Genomic DNA, 17,281 nt, shown 5'->3' with positions numbered 1-17,281 from the left:
GTGAGTTGCTGCTCTGCATCTTGCAGATAGTAAACACTGCTGCCACTATGTGTCGGTGGTAGAGAGAGTCAATGTTTAAGGTGGTGGATGGGTTGACAATCAAATGGGCTGATCATATGACTGACACAAACGATTTTAGGGACAGATTGGAAAATTACAAAGAAAACTTAAAACATGTTCAAAAAAATCTAAAATCTATAACATGAACCAACACTGCAATGAATATCTAAAGTATGACATAAAAAGAGAGACATTTTTGTCAAAGCTTTTTGTCGTTCACTCACCAGGATATTTCACAAAAATACAAATCCAAGGGAGGTAACAAATTTACACTGTACGAGAAAAGTGCTGATTGGTCCCCAAGTGGACTCATGGTGTTGCCATGGAGAATGCACCAGTCAAAGGTGACCGACAGTTAATTGCCAAGCATGTACGCGCATGGCGTCTATTTCTGCTAAACAAAATAAGTGACAGCCATTTTGTGGTTCATTCTTCAGGTCTGTGCCTTGGTCAGTCTAGCTGTCTGGTTTAAATATCAAACAACGCTTTAACAAAAATGTCTGTTTTTTCAGCAATACCAATACAGTACTACCAAATAAACATCTTGATGTTTTCTACTTACTTACGTCATGAATTTTGTCATGCTTTCTTAAAATTGTATTTTGGGTGTGCATGTACCAGGTTAGATACTTGTGCAATTGTGTAAAATCGCAGCGAGGAGCCAGCAGCCTATTTTACAACTCTCCCGATTTTTTTTGCCACTGATTTCAATTTCAGAAACATGTCTGCTTCTGAATGAATCAAATCAAATCAAATCTCTAAAGTGCAGAAGGACGCCATTTGGCCCATCGAGTCTGCACCAACCATTGGACAGAGTACCTACCCAGGCCCATGCCCCCATCTTATCTCCATAACACCTAATCTTTTGAACACTAGGGAGCAATTTAGCATTGCCAATCCACCTAATCTGCACATCATTGGGCTGTGGGAGGAAACCGGAGGACCTGGAGGAAACCCACGCAGACACGGGGAGAACGTGCAAACTTCACACAGTCACCTAAGGCCGGAATTGAACCCGGGTCCCTGGAGCTGTATGGCAGCAGTGCTAACCGCTGTGCCACCATGCCACCCCAAGTGGCTTGGTGCAACATATAATGTGGCATTGTCACACAAAAGAGGGAGGTACAATTCTGCTATATATCCAGCTGGAAAGCCTCAGAATGATGTCAGATCAGCCACTATCTCTTAGTGTTAGGTGGGGTTACTGGGTTATGGAGATAGGGTGGAGGTGTGGGCTTGGGTAGGGTGCTCTTTCCAAGAGCCGGTGCAGACTCGATGGGCCGAATGGCCTCCTTCTGCACTGTAAATTCTATGACATTTCCTTGAATTTTGGAGTGGACTCAATAGGCTGAGTGGCCTACTTCTGCTTGTACATCTTACGCTCAACTGAATGCGCAGCAGTGTGCTACAACTGGCTCGAATATCCCCATCTCAGGATCACAGACTTGGACACAATTTCATTCGCCAATCAATGTGAGATCATGCTTGCCCGACCACTGCACTTGAAATGAAAAATGAAAATCACTTATTGTCACGAGTGGGCTTCAATGAAGTTACTGTGAAAAGTCCCTAGTCACCACATTCCGGCGCCTGTCCAGGGAGGCTGGTACTTGAATCGTTTATTGTGCAAACTAGTGTATAAAGAACTGGTACACGGTCAAAGTTCTTGAGGCGGGATTTTCCCCGCCTCCAAGCGCGTGTTTCTTGACAGCGGGAGGTGGTGCACCATTTGCTAGCAGTGGGCTTTTTTTCTCCCACTGCTATCAATGGGAACTCCCATTGAAACCACCCCGGACCGCCTGAAAACCCGGGGGCGGTAGTGCGCTGCCGACAGGACCAGAGATTCCCGCTGGCAGCGAACAGCTGGAGGATTCCTGCCGGGGTATCTCAAGTACTCCTCAGAAGAAATGAGGTCACGGTTGGGGGAGGGGAGTTGGAACTGGGGGAAGGATCTTAGTTTTAGAATTTCTTTTGAAATGCATCTGTAACTTTAAAAAAAAAACACAATTATCATTCATCTTCTCCCCAGCACATGTAACCCACCTTGCTTGTTACTCCAATCACCGCACCATAAAAAAATCATTTTGCCAGCTCTAAAATGTCATTGCCTCACCACTTACGTTTTCAGTGTCCCGGATGTCATCAGCTCGGTCACCAGCATAATACATTTGTGGCCTTTCACTGAACATTTAAAGGAATCGTAGAAACGCACAATGTTGGGGTGTTGTAATCCTTTCAGCATCTCCACTTCCTCACTGAACCTTTGTCTCTCCGCCTTTGATAATTTACGAGTCTGTGAAAAGACAAATGAGAATGTGCTTTTTGGTCAAAATAAAAGGCCAGATTTAATTTCCAAGACCGAATACAAATTTTTAAAAATAATAATTTAGAGTACCCAATTCATTTTTTCCAATTAAGGGGCGATTGAGCATGGCCGATCCACCTAACCTGCACATCTTTGGGTTGTGGGGGTGAAACCCACACAAACACGGGGAGAATGTGCAAACTCCACACGGACAGTGACCCAGAGCCGGGATCAAACCTGGGACCTCGGCGCCGTGAGGCAGCAGGGCTAACCCACTGCGCCACCCTGCTGCCCGTCCGAATACAAATCTGACACAGAAATGACTATCAAGGTCACCATCTGGTGCGTTACACAGACACTGAATTCCATGACTTCAATGGGAGTTAATGCCTTCTGTAAAAATATCGGACGTTGGTAGGAACACACTCAGGATCCAGATAACATCAACAGCAATGCCTGTTCTCAATGCGGCAGTGTGATACCTCAAAGCTATGAAGAACTACTTGCCAGTCACAAAACACGGCAGGAGTAATTCATTTAGCGTTCTCATGAAATTTATATTAAGGATGAGACTTTCCCTTTTGAGACGATTTTTCTTCTCATTTTTCTTGACCTTCATGTGCAATGCACAGGGAAAAGACAAACTGGCCGATCGAAACCGCCACACACCATGATGGCTGGATTATCATGGCTAAACACTTTGCCCCAAAAGAACATGCATGACAATACATTCACCTAAATTAAATGCAATTTGTCAATGTTTGGTCCACACCTCTGGCACGTCTAGTTTGCTTTTGATTTGATAGTGATTTTCTCAAAACAAATTGTTAGGTTTGATCTTTTTCCTTTTGGAAGCTGCTTATGAATTTTCATTTTGCAGTGATCGTTAAAGGCATCTCTTACAATCCCTTCTAGTATCTGTCCGCTAACAAATATGAAGCTGACAGACTTGTGGTTCGCTCACTCAGGTTTGTCCTCTTTGTTTTCACACTAGGAGCCACAGGAACTTGCTTCCAGCAGAAGGGAACCCCTGACTCTATTAAAGTTTTGAAGCTATGGGCATGGGACTCACAAAGCACCTATCGCATCTATTAAACATCATTGGATGGATTTTATCTGGAGCTTTTTGAAATTTCCTAATCTATCCAAATTGACCGTGATCCATTTTATCAATAATGCTCCTGGATAAGGAGCAGTCCTCATCTGAACCCCCTGCAGGTTGATGCAAAAAAGACAATTAACAAGCATCGCCATAACCTGAAAATCAATTTGAATCTATCTATCCCATAGCGGCCCTACACCATCCATAATAGTCTTCTGACATAGCTGAAAAGGTTGTTATTACTGGCACAGGTACGCACCATCGCATTTTCCACACATCCCTTGGCCGATCTTGCATCTGTTTTTAATTGCATGCGGGACTATTCCCTGTTCTCCTGTGAGTTAAATGCCTTAAGTGGGAAGGATGTCTCCTATTTCAATCGAGTTTGCCAGTATGTGAACATGTGGAATATCACACATATGAACGTACAGCCAATCATTCTGTGGCACACTGCTGCTGTCACATCGCTCATAATAAATATTACTCAGAGTACAATGTCGGTGTAAGATAACATAAAAAAGTAAACAGATTTGACTTGATAGCTTTTCCCAGCACAGACATTGGTGAACTTTAATTTTTGGACTGTAAACAGATTTAAGGTTTCTTGAAGGTTTTCACAGTAACTTCATTGCAGTGTTAATGTAAGCCTACCTGTGACACTAATAAAGATAATAAACGTTCCTCCAAAGCCAGCTGCACATATGGAAATGGCATTTACCTCCCCCCAGTAGTAAATGCTATGGTGCTTTGTGCAAGGATGGGAGAAGTAAGTCAAATATTTTGCTGTTTCCTTGTGAAAGGGTCTGCACACAGCCAAAACAAACAACTGTTAACATTCAGTCTGTTGCAAATTCTTCACCTATGGGATCAGGTCTGCTGCTAATGGTTTACAGGCCCAGAAGCAGGGTTCATTTTTGGAGGCCATTAACGTGTGCTTTGCACAATCAAAAAATAAATTCTTTCCAGAAATCTGCTACAAATTAAACCCAGTATAAAACACAGCAAAGGGGCTCCTTAAACACCAGCTAATGTATACAATTCCCTCACGCCATTCAGGTCTAGCAAAACAAGGAAAATGTAAACTGCTTTACGTATTTCTTGTTTGACAGCAGCAAAGGGGCAAGTTACTATTCAGCTTCTCACATGTTCCTTGGTACTGGCACTTACTCAAACCTGTGACTCAAGGGCCACACTTGCTGTCAGAGGAAAGATTTCACAAGTCTGGCGCACACACACTGGGAAGGATCCTGGTGGATATAAATGTACTAATGGGATCTACATCAGCGCCAGGGACCTGGGTCCGATTCCCATCTTGGGTCACTGTCTGTGTGGAGTCTGCACGTTCTCCCCATGCCTGCGTGAATTTCCTCCGGGTTCCTCCCGTAAGTCCCGAAAAATGTGCTTGTTGGGTGAATAGGACATTCTAGATTCTCCCTCTGTGTACCCGAACAGGCGCCCGGAATGTGGCAACTAGGGGCTTTTCACAGTAACTACATTGTAGTGTTAATGTAAGCGTACTTGTGACATTAATAAAGATTATTATTATTACTACATCTTTTACTGTGATCGGCTCATGAAGAGATGGAAATGTATTCACAATTTCAGGTTTCTCATCTCAAATATGCTGGCAAACATCATTTTTGGGGCCACTTATTCTTCGGATCCGGCGGACCCACCTCACCATCTCCCGTATCCCTCTTCCTCCAAAGGGTTGGAGCTGATAATGTGAAACAGGTTTGTCATTTTGCTACTGACCACGTTTTCCCAGCATTATATGCAATGTAACAATCTGTTTCTTATCACTTACAGTCACGTCATCGTTGACAGGCAGCGCACTTGCCAAAGTGATTACATGTACCGAAATAATGGGTATTCAAACCAGGATGGAAAGACATATTTATTCAGCACATCAATATATTTGCCTATGACATTAGGGTTCAGGTATAATCAGGCACTGTTTAAATGATTAACAATACATGCAGTATTTCTTATCAAATAAACAATTTGAATGAGGTAAACCCACATTGTCCTTCAAGCCTCCTTTACCTAACTGCAGTCAGTGTGAGAGCATTCAATAATGCACTGTCGTATTTTTAACTAAAATCATGATTGATTTAATCACAATCAATACACTCAGCCCCAGATTGTCACCTTCATTGTTTAAAACTGTCTCAGAGCGAGTGAAATTCTGACGCAAATTTGATACTTGTGTTTCTGCTAGATTAGAAAGACAAGATTTTAAACACAGATTAGTTGTGGAAAGGTGGCTCCTCTAAATGAGTCATTCCACGGAATACAGCATCACTCTTTCTGACAAGATGTCGGAAATTATAATTTATATAAGTAATAAGGATGAAGATAAACATGGCTGAAATGGCAATGACTAGTCACAGCGGGCGCAGTCCAAAGGCCATGCTGCGTCTGAAAAGCAGCTCGCCGAGTCACAGCTTGGCCAATAGAAGCTGAAAGACCCCACACTTGGGATCTACCGGTTCGCCGAGCAGGATAGCTTTTCAGCAAATCTGCATATTACAGCAAGACAGCTAGTCTCACTTTAATATGCAGTTTCTCGAGGTATCCAAGGCTTTGGGATCTATCCCCTTCACGTTGGAGACCTCGGGTGAGTGCTGTTCAGCACTGGTTGCCACAAACTGGGACCAGATAGAACAGCACGTGGGGGTCTCCCAAGGGATTGGAGGTCCCCAGATGCATTCCCTTTGAGCAGGGTGATACCCTGGCACTGCTGGTGCCACCTGGGGACACTGGCATTGCCAGCCTGGCACTATCAGATGGCAGGGGCACTGTCAGGGTTCCAGTTTGGTGGTGCCAAGCTGACATTTTTTGTGTGCTGGTGATTGGACCATGGTTGCCCTGGTGGGGGTGGCAGGGACCCTCCCATGGGGCTTGGGGCTGGTCGTGTCAGGCACCTCGGAGATCAGGACATAATATGCACCATTACAGATGCTGGGGGTGGGTTCTCTGCTCCTATTATCAGCGACGGGAATGGCAGAAGGCTGGAGAAACACTGGAGGGCCCAAAACTACTTATACGCTGCGGGATTTCCCTGCTCACGTGTCGTCGTTATTTCCCTACCATCGCTCCCGGTGGGATGGATGGTGGATGCCTCATCCTCGCCCACAGCTTGTAAGTTATAGCAGGAAGAGCCTAGCAAGTTACTCCCATTACCCTACCTTGGCCAATTGATTCCACTGACTCCATGAGATAGCTAAATGGGGCTCAATCATCCGTGCAACAGGAACAAGTATATGGAGTGAAAGAGAAAATGCTGGAAAATCTCAGCATGTCTGGCAGCATCTGTAGGGAGAGAAAAGAGCTAACGTTTCGAGTCCGATGACTCTTTGTAAAAGCTAACAGACAGACAAAGTGGGAAATATTTATACTGTGGAGTGAGAATGAAAGAAGTATATGGAGTGGACCATTGGGCTAATATCTGGCAGCAAATGGAGGCTAATTTTAAACGACTGTCCTTGCTGGGCATGACGCTGTCCCAAGCGACCTGGATCTCACTGGGAATCCGAGCTACATGCGCAATGGGCCAAGAGGCAGTGAAATGAGTCAGGGATATGACTGTTTTACTGCCATGTGTTGACAAGTGTAAAATATGCTCACTGTGCAATCCCCTCAAATAATCATAATTAAACAACCAGCTAAAGAGCGGAGGTGGTAAGCAGGATTTTAATGCAAGTTTAAGCATGATGTTCTATTACTGTCACCTTTTGAAAAATAGAATGAGATAAGTCAATCTGATTATTCAAGTACACCTATAGTTGTATCTTAAATAAGCTTCAGTCCCATTAGTGGAGCTGCAGATGATCAGATCGACATATCAAAATGCACAGTAAAATTTGAACATGATAGCTTAATTCCAATCTACTACATTTACCAACAGATCAGTTTTTATATTATTTGATTTCTTTTGAGTAAATATTGTATATTGATTAAGCTGTTGTCACACACAGCAGAGTGTCCTTACCTGGGGGAGAGGTGGGTGGTAATGCCCATGTGTGCGGAGCGTTAAAATGCCCGTTGGTGGGCAATATGGGGAACCCTCAAATTCACTTAGAGATTGGGCACCCTCTCAAAATGGCGGCCCAATCTCAGAGGAGCCGGTCTCTCTCTGTTCAGCTCCCAGCGATCAGCGTTCAAAACATTTCTAAGTGTGGACTTGACCGGGGAGAAATTCCCCAAGGCTAAAAAGTTACTGAAGTGTGATTTAAAAAAAAATAATAGAGTACCCAATTATTTTTTTCCAATTAACAGGCAATTTAGTGTGGCCAATCCATCTACCCTGCGCATTTTGTGTTGTGGGGGTTAAGACCTATGCAGCCACGCAGAGAATGCGCAAAGTCCACACGGACGGTGACCGGGGGCCGGGATCGAACCCGAGTCGTCGGCGCCGTGAGGGAGCAGTACTAATAATAATAATCTTTATTGTCACAAGTAGGCTTACATTAACACTGCAAAGACGTTCCTGTGAAAAGCCCCTAGTCGCCACATTCTGGCACCTGTTCGGGTACACTGAGCTGTGCTACTGTGACGCCCACTAAAGTGTGATTGAATAGCAATGTGGATCTCACCCAAAAAGCCAGCGAGAAACACTCCACCAAACTCACCCAACTCTTCGAGCACGATTCTCCCAAAAGAGAACAAAGTCCCCGAGCGAGTGCGTTTAGCCACCTGTATCCCCGTGCTCACCGTGCCAAGAAACACATGGCTATTCAATGCAACCCACATTGTGCAAGGGGTTTGAATGGTGAACGTTTGGCCGAGGCTGCCCTTTTGTACAGTGGGGAGCTCTGCTCGCCGGACCTCCGCAGTGTAGCAAAAGATCGGGACACCATGTTTAAATACCCTCCCGATCTCTGAGGCCGCCCGAAAAGACGTGCGACCTCCCCCTCCCCCCAGCCCGAATATGCTATGGGAGGGTCCCCGGCAACCCCCCAACCCACACGCCGGACACCCCCAGCCCAACTGCATTGTGCAAAAATGTCAGGCTTGGCATGCTGGCAATACCAGTCTGGCACCCAGGTAGCACTACCAAGGTGCCAGGCTGGCACTGTCAGGGTGCCCAAGTGGTACCACCCTGACCAAATGGCATGCAAATTGGGGCCTCTGATCCCCTGGAAGAACCCCACAAGTGTCGTGCCGTCTGGTCCCCGTTTGTGGGGACAAGTGCTGAATGGCGCTTGCCCGAGATGTCCGAGGCAAAGGGGATGAATCCCAAAGCCTCAGGTATCTTGGGAATCTAGACATTAGAGTGAGGCTAACTGTCTCGCTCTAATGTGCAGATTTGACAAAAAGTCATCCCGCCCACACTAGGCGGGATTTACATTGCAACATCTCACGAGATCACGTTGGATACTGAAGCAGTCCATGTCCAATTGCAGCAAGATCCAGACAATATCCAGGCTTGGGCTGACAAGTGGCAAGTTACATCTGCGCCAGGGAAGTGGCAGGCAATGACCATCCCCAACAAGAGAGAATCTCACCATCACCCCTTGATTTTCAATGGCATCATCACTACATTTCCTACTATCAACATACTTTGTGGTGGTTGTGGAGGGGGCGGGGAGGCTTCCAGGACAAAGCAGCCCACTTGATTGGCTCCCCATCTACAAGCATTCCCTCCCTCCCCCACCAACACTCTGTGGCAGCCGTGTGTACCATCTACAGGATGCACTGCAGGAACTCACCATGGTTCCTTCAAAAGCACCTTCCAAACCCCTGACTGCTACCGTCTAGAATGTCAAGGGCAGCAGGTGCATAGGAACACCACCACCTGCAAGTTCCCCTCCAAGCCACACGCCCTCCTGATTTGGAAATACATTGCAGCTTCTTCACTGTCGTTGGGTCAAAATCCTGGAACTGCACCTTTAAGGGCATCGGAGGGCGCACCTATAACACATGGACTCCAGTGGTTCAAGAAGCTCACCATCAACTTCTCAAGGGCAACTGGGGTGGGTAATAAATGCTGGCCTAGCCATCGACACCCACATCTCCTGAATTAATTTTTCAAAAGTTCCAAGTCAGGATGGCGTGTGGCATCACAAGGCATTTGTCAGGTCATGGTGTTCCTGTGCATCTGCTACCCTGTCCTTTTAGATGGTAGTGGTCGCTGGTTTTGGAAAGCATTGTTGAAGTAGTCAAGAGCATGACCGTCAGAAATAATAACGGTCAAAGGACCCTGCTAATAGTGAGTTTCTAGTTATTTAGCCTTGTTAGTTCATCCAGTTAATTAAGTTCCCACACAGTGAGGAATAATATAAAGAATAAAAGAATGTATGAAAGAATGGAAGAAGAAAAGTACCGACAAATGAAAAGAAGAAAAAAAAAGAACGACTTGCATTTTCATAGTGCATTTCGTGACCTCAAGGCATTAAAAGCATCTCACAGCCAACAAAGTACTCTGAAATGTTGCCACCGTTAGAAGGTAGGTAACCCAGAAGCCAATTTGTGCACAGAAAGCTTTCACAAACACAATAAGATAACAGCCAAATACGTTTTTGTTAAAAGGTGATAGTGTCTGAATGATAAATATTGGCCAGGACACTGAATCCTATGCTCTTCTTCCAAATGGTGCCTGGTGATTCTCTGCACCTAGCACAACAGGTTCTGAGTTTAACTTCTTACCTGAAAGGAGGCACTTGATCCAACAATGCAGCGCTCCTTAAGTACTGCATTGGAATGCCAGCCTAGAGCATTGTACTCAAAATTCTGGAGCAGGACTTGAACCCACACCTTTCTGATTCAGAGGAGAGAATGCTAACAATGGAGCCAATGCAGAAGTTTTGTAAAATGAAGTGACATTTTCTAATACTATTACTATAATTCTAGAAACCATAGGCGCATCTTAACTGCAATAATTGTAGGCAGATGATTGCGGCACTAAATATTTTTAGGTCAAGCAGGTTTCCCATTTTTCCAGATGATTTTTGTGGTGTTTTGAAAATCACAATAATGGATTAAAGTTAGAAATTATGGTGGGTCTAGGATGGGAGTGATTGAGAATCTGTCTTAATGATGAGACATTTTAATAGCTTGTCATGTAGTTTCATTTTCTATTTCTCTAACTATTACAAGAAAATAAATTATAAAAAGCACACAGCCTCGTCTCGAAGTCATTTTGCTCCCTGCCTGACGCTTTCAAAATATATTAAGTTAGTCATAAATATTTAAGCCTGGCGATCAGACAAAATGCTAACATGCCTCAACCTTTGTGCATTTATTTTTATTTATTCAAGATATGTGGGCTTCACTGGCTGGGCCTGCATTTATTGCCCATTCCTAACTGCCCTTGAGAAGGTGGTGATGAACTGCCTTCTTGAACCGCTGCAGTGCATGTGATGTAGGTACTTCCACAGTGCTGTTAGGGAGGGAGTTCGAGCGTTTTGATTCGATGACAGCGAATGAACGGTGATGTAGTTCCAAGTCTGCATGAGGAGTAGCTTGGAGGGTAACCTCCAGGTGGTGGTGTGTGCATGACTCTGCATTACAGCAGCGACTAAATTGCCAAAGTACGTCATTGGCTGTTAATTACGTTTGCGATGTCCTGAGGTCATGAAAGGTGCCGCATAAATACAACTGGGCATTTCATTCGTTAACTGGAGACTAAGTGGAGGGGAAAACGAATCACACCTTCTCAGTGTGAACAAATTAATCAAATGCAAGACTTGTTAAAAAAGACATCCCCTCCATGAGCAATATATACAGACTCCTTCATAGTATGGAGCTCTCCTCTCCAACACAGCACTGCACAGTCAACAAAACTCAATAGGGAACAACTATTTTCAGTTAAATGACTAAGGTTTGGCATGGACGAAGTGTAGACTGAATAGAAGCTTTGGTTGGATGTGTTTAGGCTGTGTTGGATCACGTCCAGGCCGATACCCATTCCTCTGTACTCCACTGCAGAAAAGGGCTGTATTCATACTTTGTGAAGCAAAGTGAAGACGCCAGAGAAACCAATTCGTCATTTGAGAGTCAAAAGCTATCAAAAAAAAAAGTCCACTGAACCCTTATACATCTGGTATTTGTAAACTTTAATGATTTCTTGTCTGGTAGTGTGTACCGGCCAACAGCCCTCACACAACTAACATACGTAATCTCATGAAAATAATCTGAAGCCTCGAAAATCACCATTGCCAAATTAATTTTGTAATATGGGAATGCAATTTAGTTGATTAATTAAAATGACAGAATGTAATAAAACTGTCCCACTTACTTGCTCAATCACAATAGCCGAATGCATTTATGACGGGGCTCAGTTGATGTTTTAAGATCTGTTCCCCAAATCCCAACAACAAGGTGTTGATTAACAGCACACAGTTCTGATAGCCAGCAATCAGCTCTAATTCATTAGGGCAGGTAGTAGCATTGTGATATTGTCACTGGATTAGTAATCTAGACACGCAAGGTAATGCTCTGAGGATCCAGGGTCAAATCCTGTGGTTAAATTGGAGTTCAAATAAAAAAGTCTGGAATTAAAAATCTAATGATGACCATGAAGCAATTGTCACCTGGTTCACTAATGGCCCTTTAGGGGAGGAAATCTGCCATTCTAGCCTGGTCTGGCCTACACGTGACTCCTGACCCACAGCAATGTGATTGCCTCTTAAAATACCCTCTGAAATGGCTGAGTAATGAAAATTGAAATGAAAATCAAAATTTGCTTATTGTCACAAGTAGGCTTCAATGAAGTTACTGTGAAAAGCCCCTAGTCGCCACATTTCGGCACCAGTTCGGGGAGGCTGGTACGGAAATTGAATCGTGCTGCTGGCCTGCCTTGGTCTGCTTTAAAAGCCAGCGATTTAGCCCAGTGTGTTTAAACCAGCCCCTCATTTCAAGGGCAATTAGGGAAGGACAACAAATACGAGTTCAGCCAGCCCTATCCACACCCCATGAATGAGTAAAAAACATTCATCGTACCAATCCTAAAATAATTGTACTTTAACACGTTTTTCCATACCATTTAAAATAAACTCTGAATTATCTATTATACTTCAAATTGTTCTTAATTCTCTTGTTAGGTTAACCCCTCCCCCAAAACATATCTTATGCCTATAAGTAAGATAGTGAGAAGTATTGAAATATTGCTCTTAAAACAGTTGCCAGCAGGCCAACGTCTATTTTTCACTCTCATGATGAGCTCCAATTAATATTTTTCTTAGCGGTTCTTCAAAGGTTTGGAACTTGCTAGTTAAGCACAAAATGCATTCCTATGGTTCCGTGCCACAGTATATCTAGTTCCCCGATGCATTACACCATCCAATCTCCTGCACTTCTAAATAAATGGTCATGGTTACAGATATTCTTGCTTGATCGGATAAACATTGAATACCGAAAGCGAATAGATTTGGAGCACAGTTTTTTCCACCAATGAAATTTGACAGTCAATCTAACACAGCCTTTTATAATTGTGGCAGGCTTTAATTTATCTACAATCTTACACTAAAGAATGAAAGTGACACACTTCTTTGGGGTTGAGACAGAATGCCAGAGGCTTTATCCCAAATGTAATCCGTGCTATTCTTAAACTAAGTTCCTTTGGCAGTGGTACGAGCCATACAATTCAGAAAAGTGAAACACAGACAGATACAGACACAATATTCTGATGGTCCTAAACTACACCTCATTTTATAAAGTATTATTTCAAATATGAATTCTTTTTTAAATATAAATTTAGAGTACCCAATTCATTTTTACCAATTAAGGGGCAATTTAACGTGGCCAATCCACCTAGCCTCCACATCTTTGGGTTGTGGGGGCGAAACCCACGCAAACACGGGGAGAATGTGCAAACTCCACACGGACAGTGACCCAGAGCCGGGATCAAACCTGGGACCTCGTTGCCGTGAGGCAGCAGAGCTAACCCACTGCGCCACCGAGCTGCACATTAAAATATGAATTCTAATGCAAGACCTTGAAAGTGTGTTCATCATTTAAACAAGATATATCAAACATTTTAACAGAAAAATGCGATATTCAAATTAGACCAGTCTTTGTCTTACGAATAGTACCTTCCACACACGGTTAGATTTTGCAAGTTCGTATAAACATCATTATTCTTCATGAACAACTCAGTGATCTGACTGTTGAAAAATAGCTGACCCAGCTCATGGTGTCAACATAAATTTTATTTCACGCCATGCTGGTATCATTTTGTTGAATTTCAAATTACAGAAATTTGTGCTCCAGATGTTCCAAAATGCTACATCTGCACCTGGGAATTGGGACATTAAGTAACTGGTCCTTTGGCCCTCAAAGGGACCTCAGAACACCAAATGAAGATTATGTTGACCAGTCTGATCCTCGTCAGAGGATTACACGGCAAAATAATTTTTATTTTACTTATTTTTTTATTTTAAAATAAATTTTAGAGTACCCAATTCATTTTTTTCCAACTAAGGGGCAATTTAGCGTGGTCAATTCACCTACCCTGCACATCTTTGGGTTGTGGGGGCAAATCCCACGCAAACACGGGGAGAATGTGCAAACTCCACATGTGGACAGTGACCCAGAGCCGGGATCGAACCTGGGACCTCGGTGCTGTGGCAAAATAATTAAAATGAAATGAAATGAAATGAAAATCGCTTATTGTCACAAGTAGGCTTCGAATGAAGTTACTGTGAAAAGCCCCTAGTCGCCACATTCCGGCGCCAGTTCGGGGAGGCTGGTATGGGAATTGAATTGTGCTCACTGCTTAGGAGAGACATTAGTGATAATCTTATGCATGCTTGCTGGGCAGGAAACCCATGGGATTGGGTGAAACATCGGTTTCAATGGAGAGCAAAACCATACAAGATGGAAAACATTGTGTGGCAACCTATCCTGTGGATTTGCTGCTGGGAGAGTTGGGTTAGAATTACCCCCAATGTTTTTTTTTGCAGCTTGGATTTTTATTGATCAACTTTTCCAGCATTTCCTTTCGGCTGGCGGTGCCAATTCCGTGAATTGAATATTTTCTGCCCAGTGTTCCATCAAGTACTGGGTTATGTATACACAATTAAAGACAGAATGAAGTAGTCACACAGTGATCTCGTGTGACTTCATTTCATTTGCTAGATATCCACTGACTTTGGTTGTAAATTAGTCCAAATATGACCATTTTCATTCCATGCAAATGAATGCCCACCCAGGAACCAAGTTGAGTTTTAATTAATAATTGTACAATTAGCAGAGAAAGATGATTTTTACCTGCAACCATGGGTTACATTCAAAGTGAGAATTCAAGTAAGCAAATATATTTTATCTATTATATGTCATACTTCCCTGTAATTTGTATTTACTAGCTAATTGGAAACTTTGCATGCACGTAGTTAAATATGGAAATAGTGCCAAAGTGCTTGCGTAACATGAGAAAGTAGACTTGCCTTCTGGTCAATCTTTGGAAATTCAGGTTGTTTGATACAGTTCTATGCCTTAAAACTCTTAGCTCATGGCCACTACAAGGATGAACAAATTATTAAGCCAAGTCTATTCTAAAGATCTTTCACGGGAGCAAAAGAGAAAAGCAAAAAAAAGAGGGGAATGCCACATTATATTCTGCATGATGGTCTGAAATGAAGCTTAGACAGCTTTAGAAACAGTCCAACGGTCACATTTACTTATTAACACAAGATCACAATTATACCTTTCTAAATGCAGCCCTGGAAACAGATGAAAGAGTACAAACTGAGTGAAGGGAGACTGCCGTGGATCCCTTGAGCACTCAGCAGGTTTAACTTAGTGAGTAGCTACGAGGTACAATACCAGAAAGGTTCAAGGTTCAAGCCCCCAGTAGGCCGTGTTACTCAATTTCAAATAGAACAGTTGGATGTGTCATTCAGTTGGCATCAGTGGTCTTATGTGAAGGGAGAAAATTAGCCAGGATTTCTGCTGTTAAATGCTGTACAAGAAAGCCTGCAAATGTGAGTGTTATCTGATCAACAGGTGAGGACAGAATTAAGCTTGGCTATGCCTCACCCCATTGGAAGTGATGTGCTCATGTGCTGGCAGTCACCTGTTGTGGTCTGCAAATTAATAATGGTCTTTTGAGCTACCCATTGGAGGGTGCCCAGCAATAATGGGGCCATATTCCAGCAACAGTGAATGTTTTCAGGAACAGAGTGAGAGAAATTGGCCAGGATTATTCTTAAACAGTGTGCACCATGACAGCATAAATGGGTACATTCCAAAAACAGCCAGTTACCTCTTACCTTTCTGAAGTTGTTTCAACTATTCTTTTCAATTGACACTTCTATTTATCTCTCTTGTACTTGTACATCATAACATAGAACATAGAACATAGAACAGTACAGCACAGAACAGGCCCTTCGGCCCTCGATGTTGTGCCGAGCCAGGATCACCCTACTCAAGCCTAACGTATCCACCCTATACCCGTAACCCAACAACCCCCCCCTTAACCTTAGTTTTTAGGACACTACGGGCAATTTAGCATGGCCAATCCACCTAACCCGCACATCTTTGGACTGTGGGAGGAAACCGGAGCACCCGGAGGAAACCCACGCACACACGGGGAGGACGTGCAGACTCCGCACAGACAGTGACCCAGCCGGAAATCGAACCTGGGACCCTGGAGCTGTGAAGCATTTATGCTAACCACCATGCTACCGTGCTGCCCCAACTCCCCTGTTTCTTTAGTCAATATGCAGAATACTTTTTGTTGTTCCTGCAGCACATGCAAGTCCCTTCACGCACTAAGACGTGGATGTTTTTCCAATTTTCTGTAGCCTGTACTATCACATTACTCCAACTTTGTATACTGTTGTCAAAACTTTTACTTTTGTTCAGAATGGCTGGTTTTAAGTTTAAAGAAAAGTCAACATTGGTGGAGATGCTAGGTTCCAAACCTAATCTCAATTTATGCCCACATCCAATATTTTATCAGAAGTGAAGCAATCACATCACCTGACAGTGCGAGGGAAAATCAGCCAGACTGGGGTGTTCTTCATGTATTGTTTTAGTTCCATTCTTGGCAGATTGCATAAATATTCATAGATTACGCTTTTTCACACTCAAACAATGCAGACACAGGAGTCAAAGAACAAAGAAAAGTACAGCACAGGAACAGGTCCTTCGGCCCTCCAAGTCTGGCTGACCATGCTGCCTGTCTAAACTAAAATCTTCTACACTTCCGGGATCCGTATCCCTCTAGTCCCATCCTATTCATGCATTTGTCAAGATGCCCCTTAAACGTTACTATCGTCTCTGCTTCCACCACCTCCTCCGGCAGCGAGTTCCACGCACCCACTATCTTACAAAGTCATACAAAGAACAATACAGCACAGAAACAGGCCCTTCGGCCCTCCAAGCTGCGCTGACCATGGTACCTTCCTAAACTAAAACCGTATACACTTACGGAATCTGTATCCCCCCATTTCCACCCTACTCATGTATTTGTCTAGATGTCCCTTAAATGCTGCTATCGTACCTGTTCTCACCACCTCCTCAGGCAGCGCGTTCCATATATTTACCACCCTTTGTGTAAAAAGCTTGCCTCGCACATCGGTTCTAAACTTTTCCCCGCGCACTTTAAACCTATGGCCCCTAGTACTTGACTCTCCTACCCTAGGAAAGAGCATCTGACCATCCAGTCTGTCCATGCCACTCAATCTTGCAGAACTCTTATCAGGTCGCATCTTAACCTCCGTTGTTCCAGTGAGAACAGCGTTTATCTAACCTCTCCTCATAGCTAATGCCCTCCATACCAGGCAACATCCTAGTAAACCGCTTCTGTACCCTCTCCAAACTTCTGTGTCAAATACTTGCCTCGCACATCTCCTCTAAACCTTGCC

The 17,281-nt window shown here is 43.7% G+C and overlaps 1 protein-coding gene across 1 annotated transcript in view; it reads right to left on the bottom strand.

Moving 5' to 3' along the window:
* wnk4a (WNK lysine deficient protein kinase 4a) overlaps positions 1–17,281 on the bottom strand; it is a 73,418-nt gene that overhangs the window by 49,850 nt on the left and 6,287 nt on the right. Inside the window, exon 2 of the mRNA XM_038778756.1 lies at positions 2,181–2,353. Within this exon, the coding sequence (XP_038634684.1) occupies positions 2,181–2,353 (173 nt within the window). The remainder of the gene's footprint in view (positions 1–2,180; positions 2,354–17,281) is intronic.

The sequence above is a fragment of the Scyliorhinus canicula genome, chromosome 19 (genome assembly GCF_902713615.1).
Source record: "Scyliorhinus canicula chromosome 19, sScyCan1.1, whole genome shotgun sequence".
Lineage (NCBI taxonomy): Eukaryota > Metazoa > Chordata > Chondrichthyes > Carcharhiniformes > Scyliorhinidae > Scyliorhinus > Scyliorhinus canicula.
This window is presented reverse-complemented; position numbering and strand designations above follow the sequence as displayed.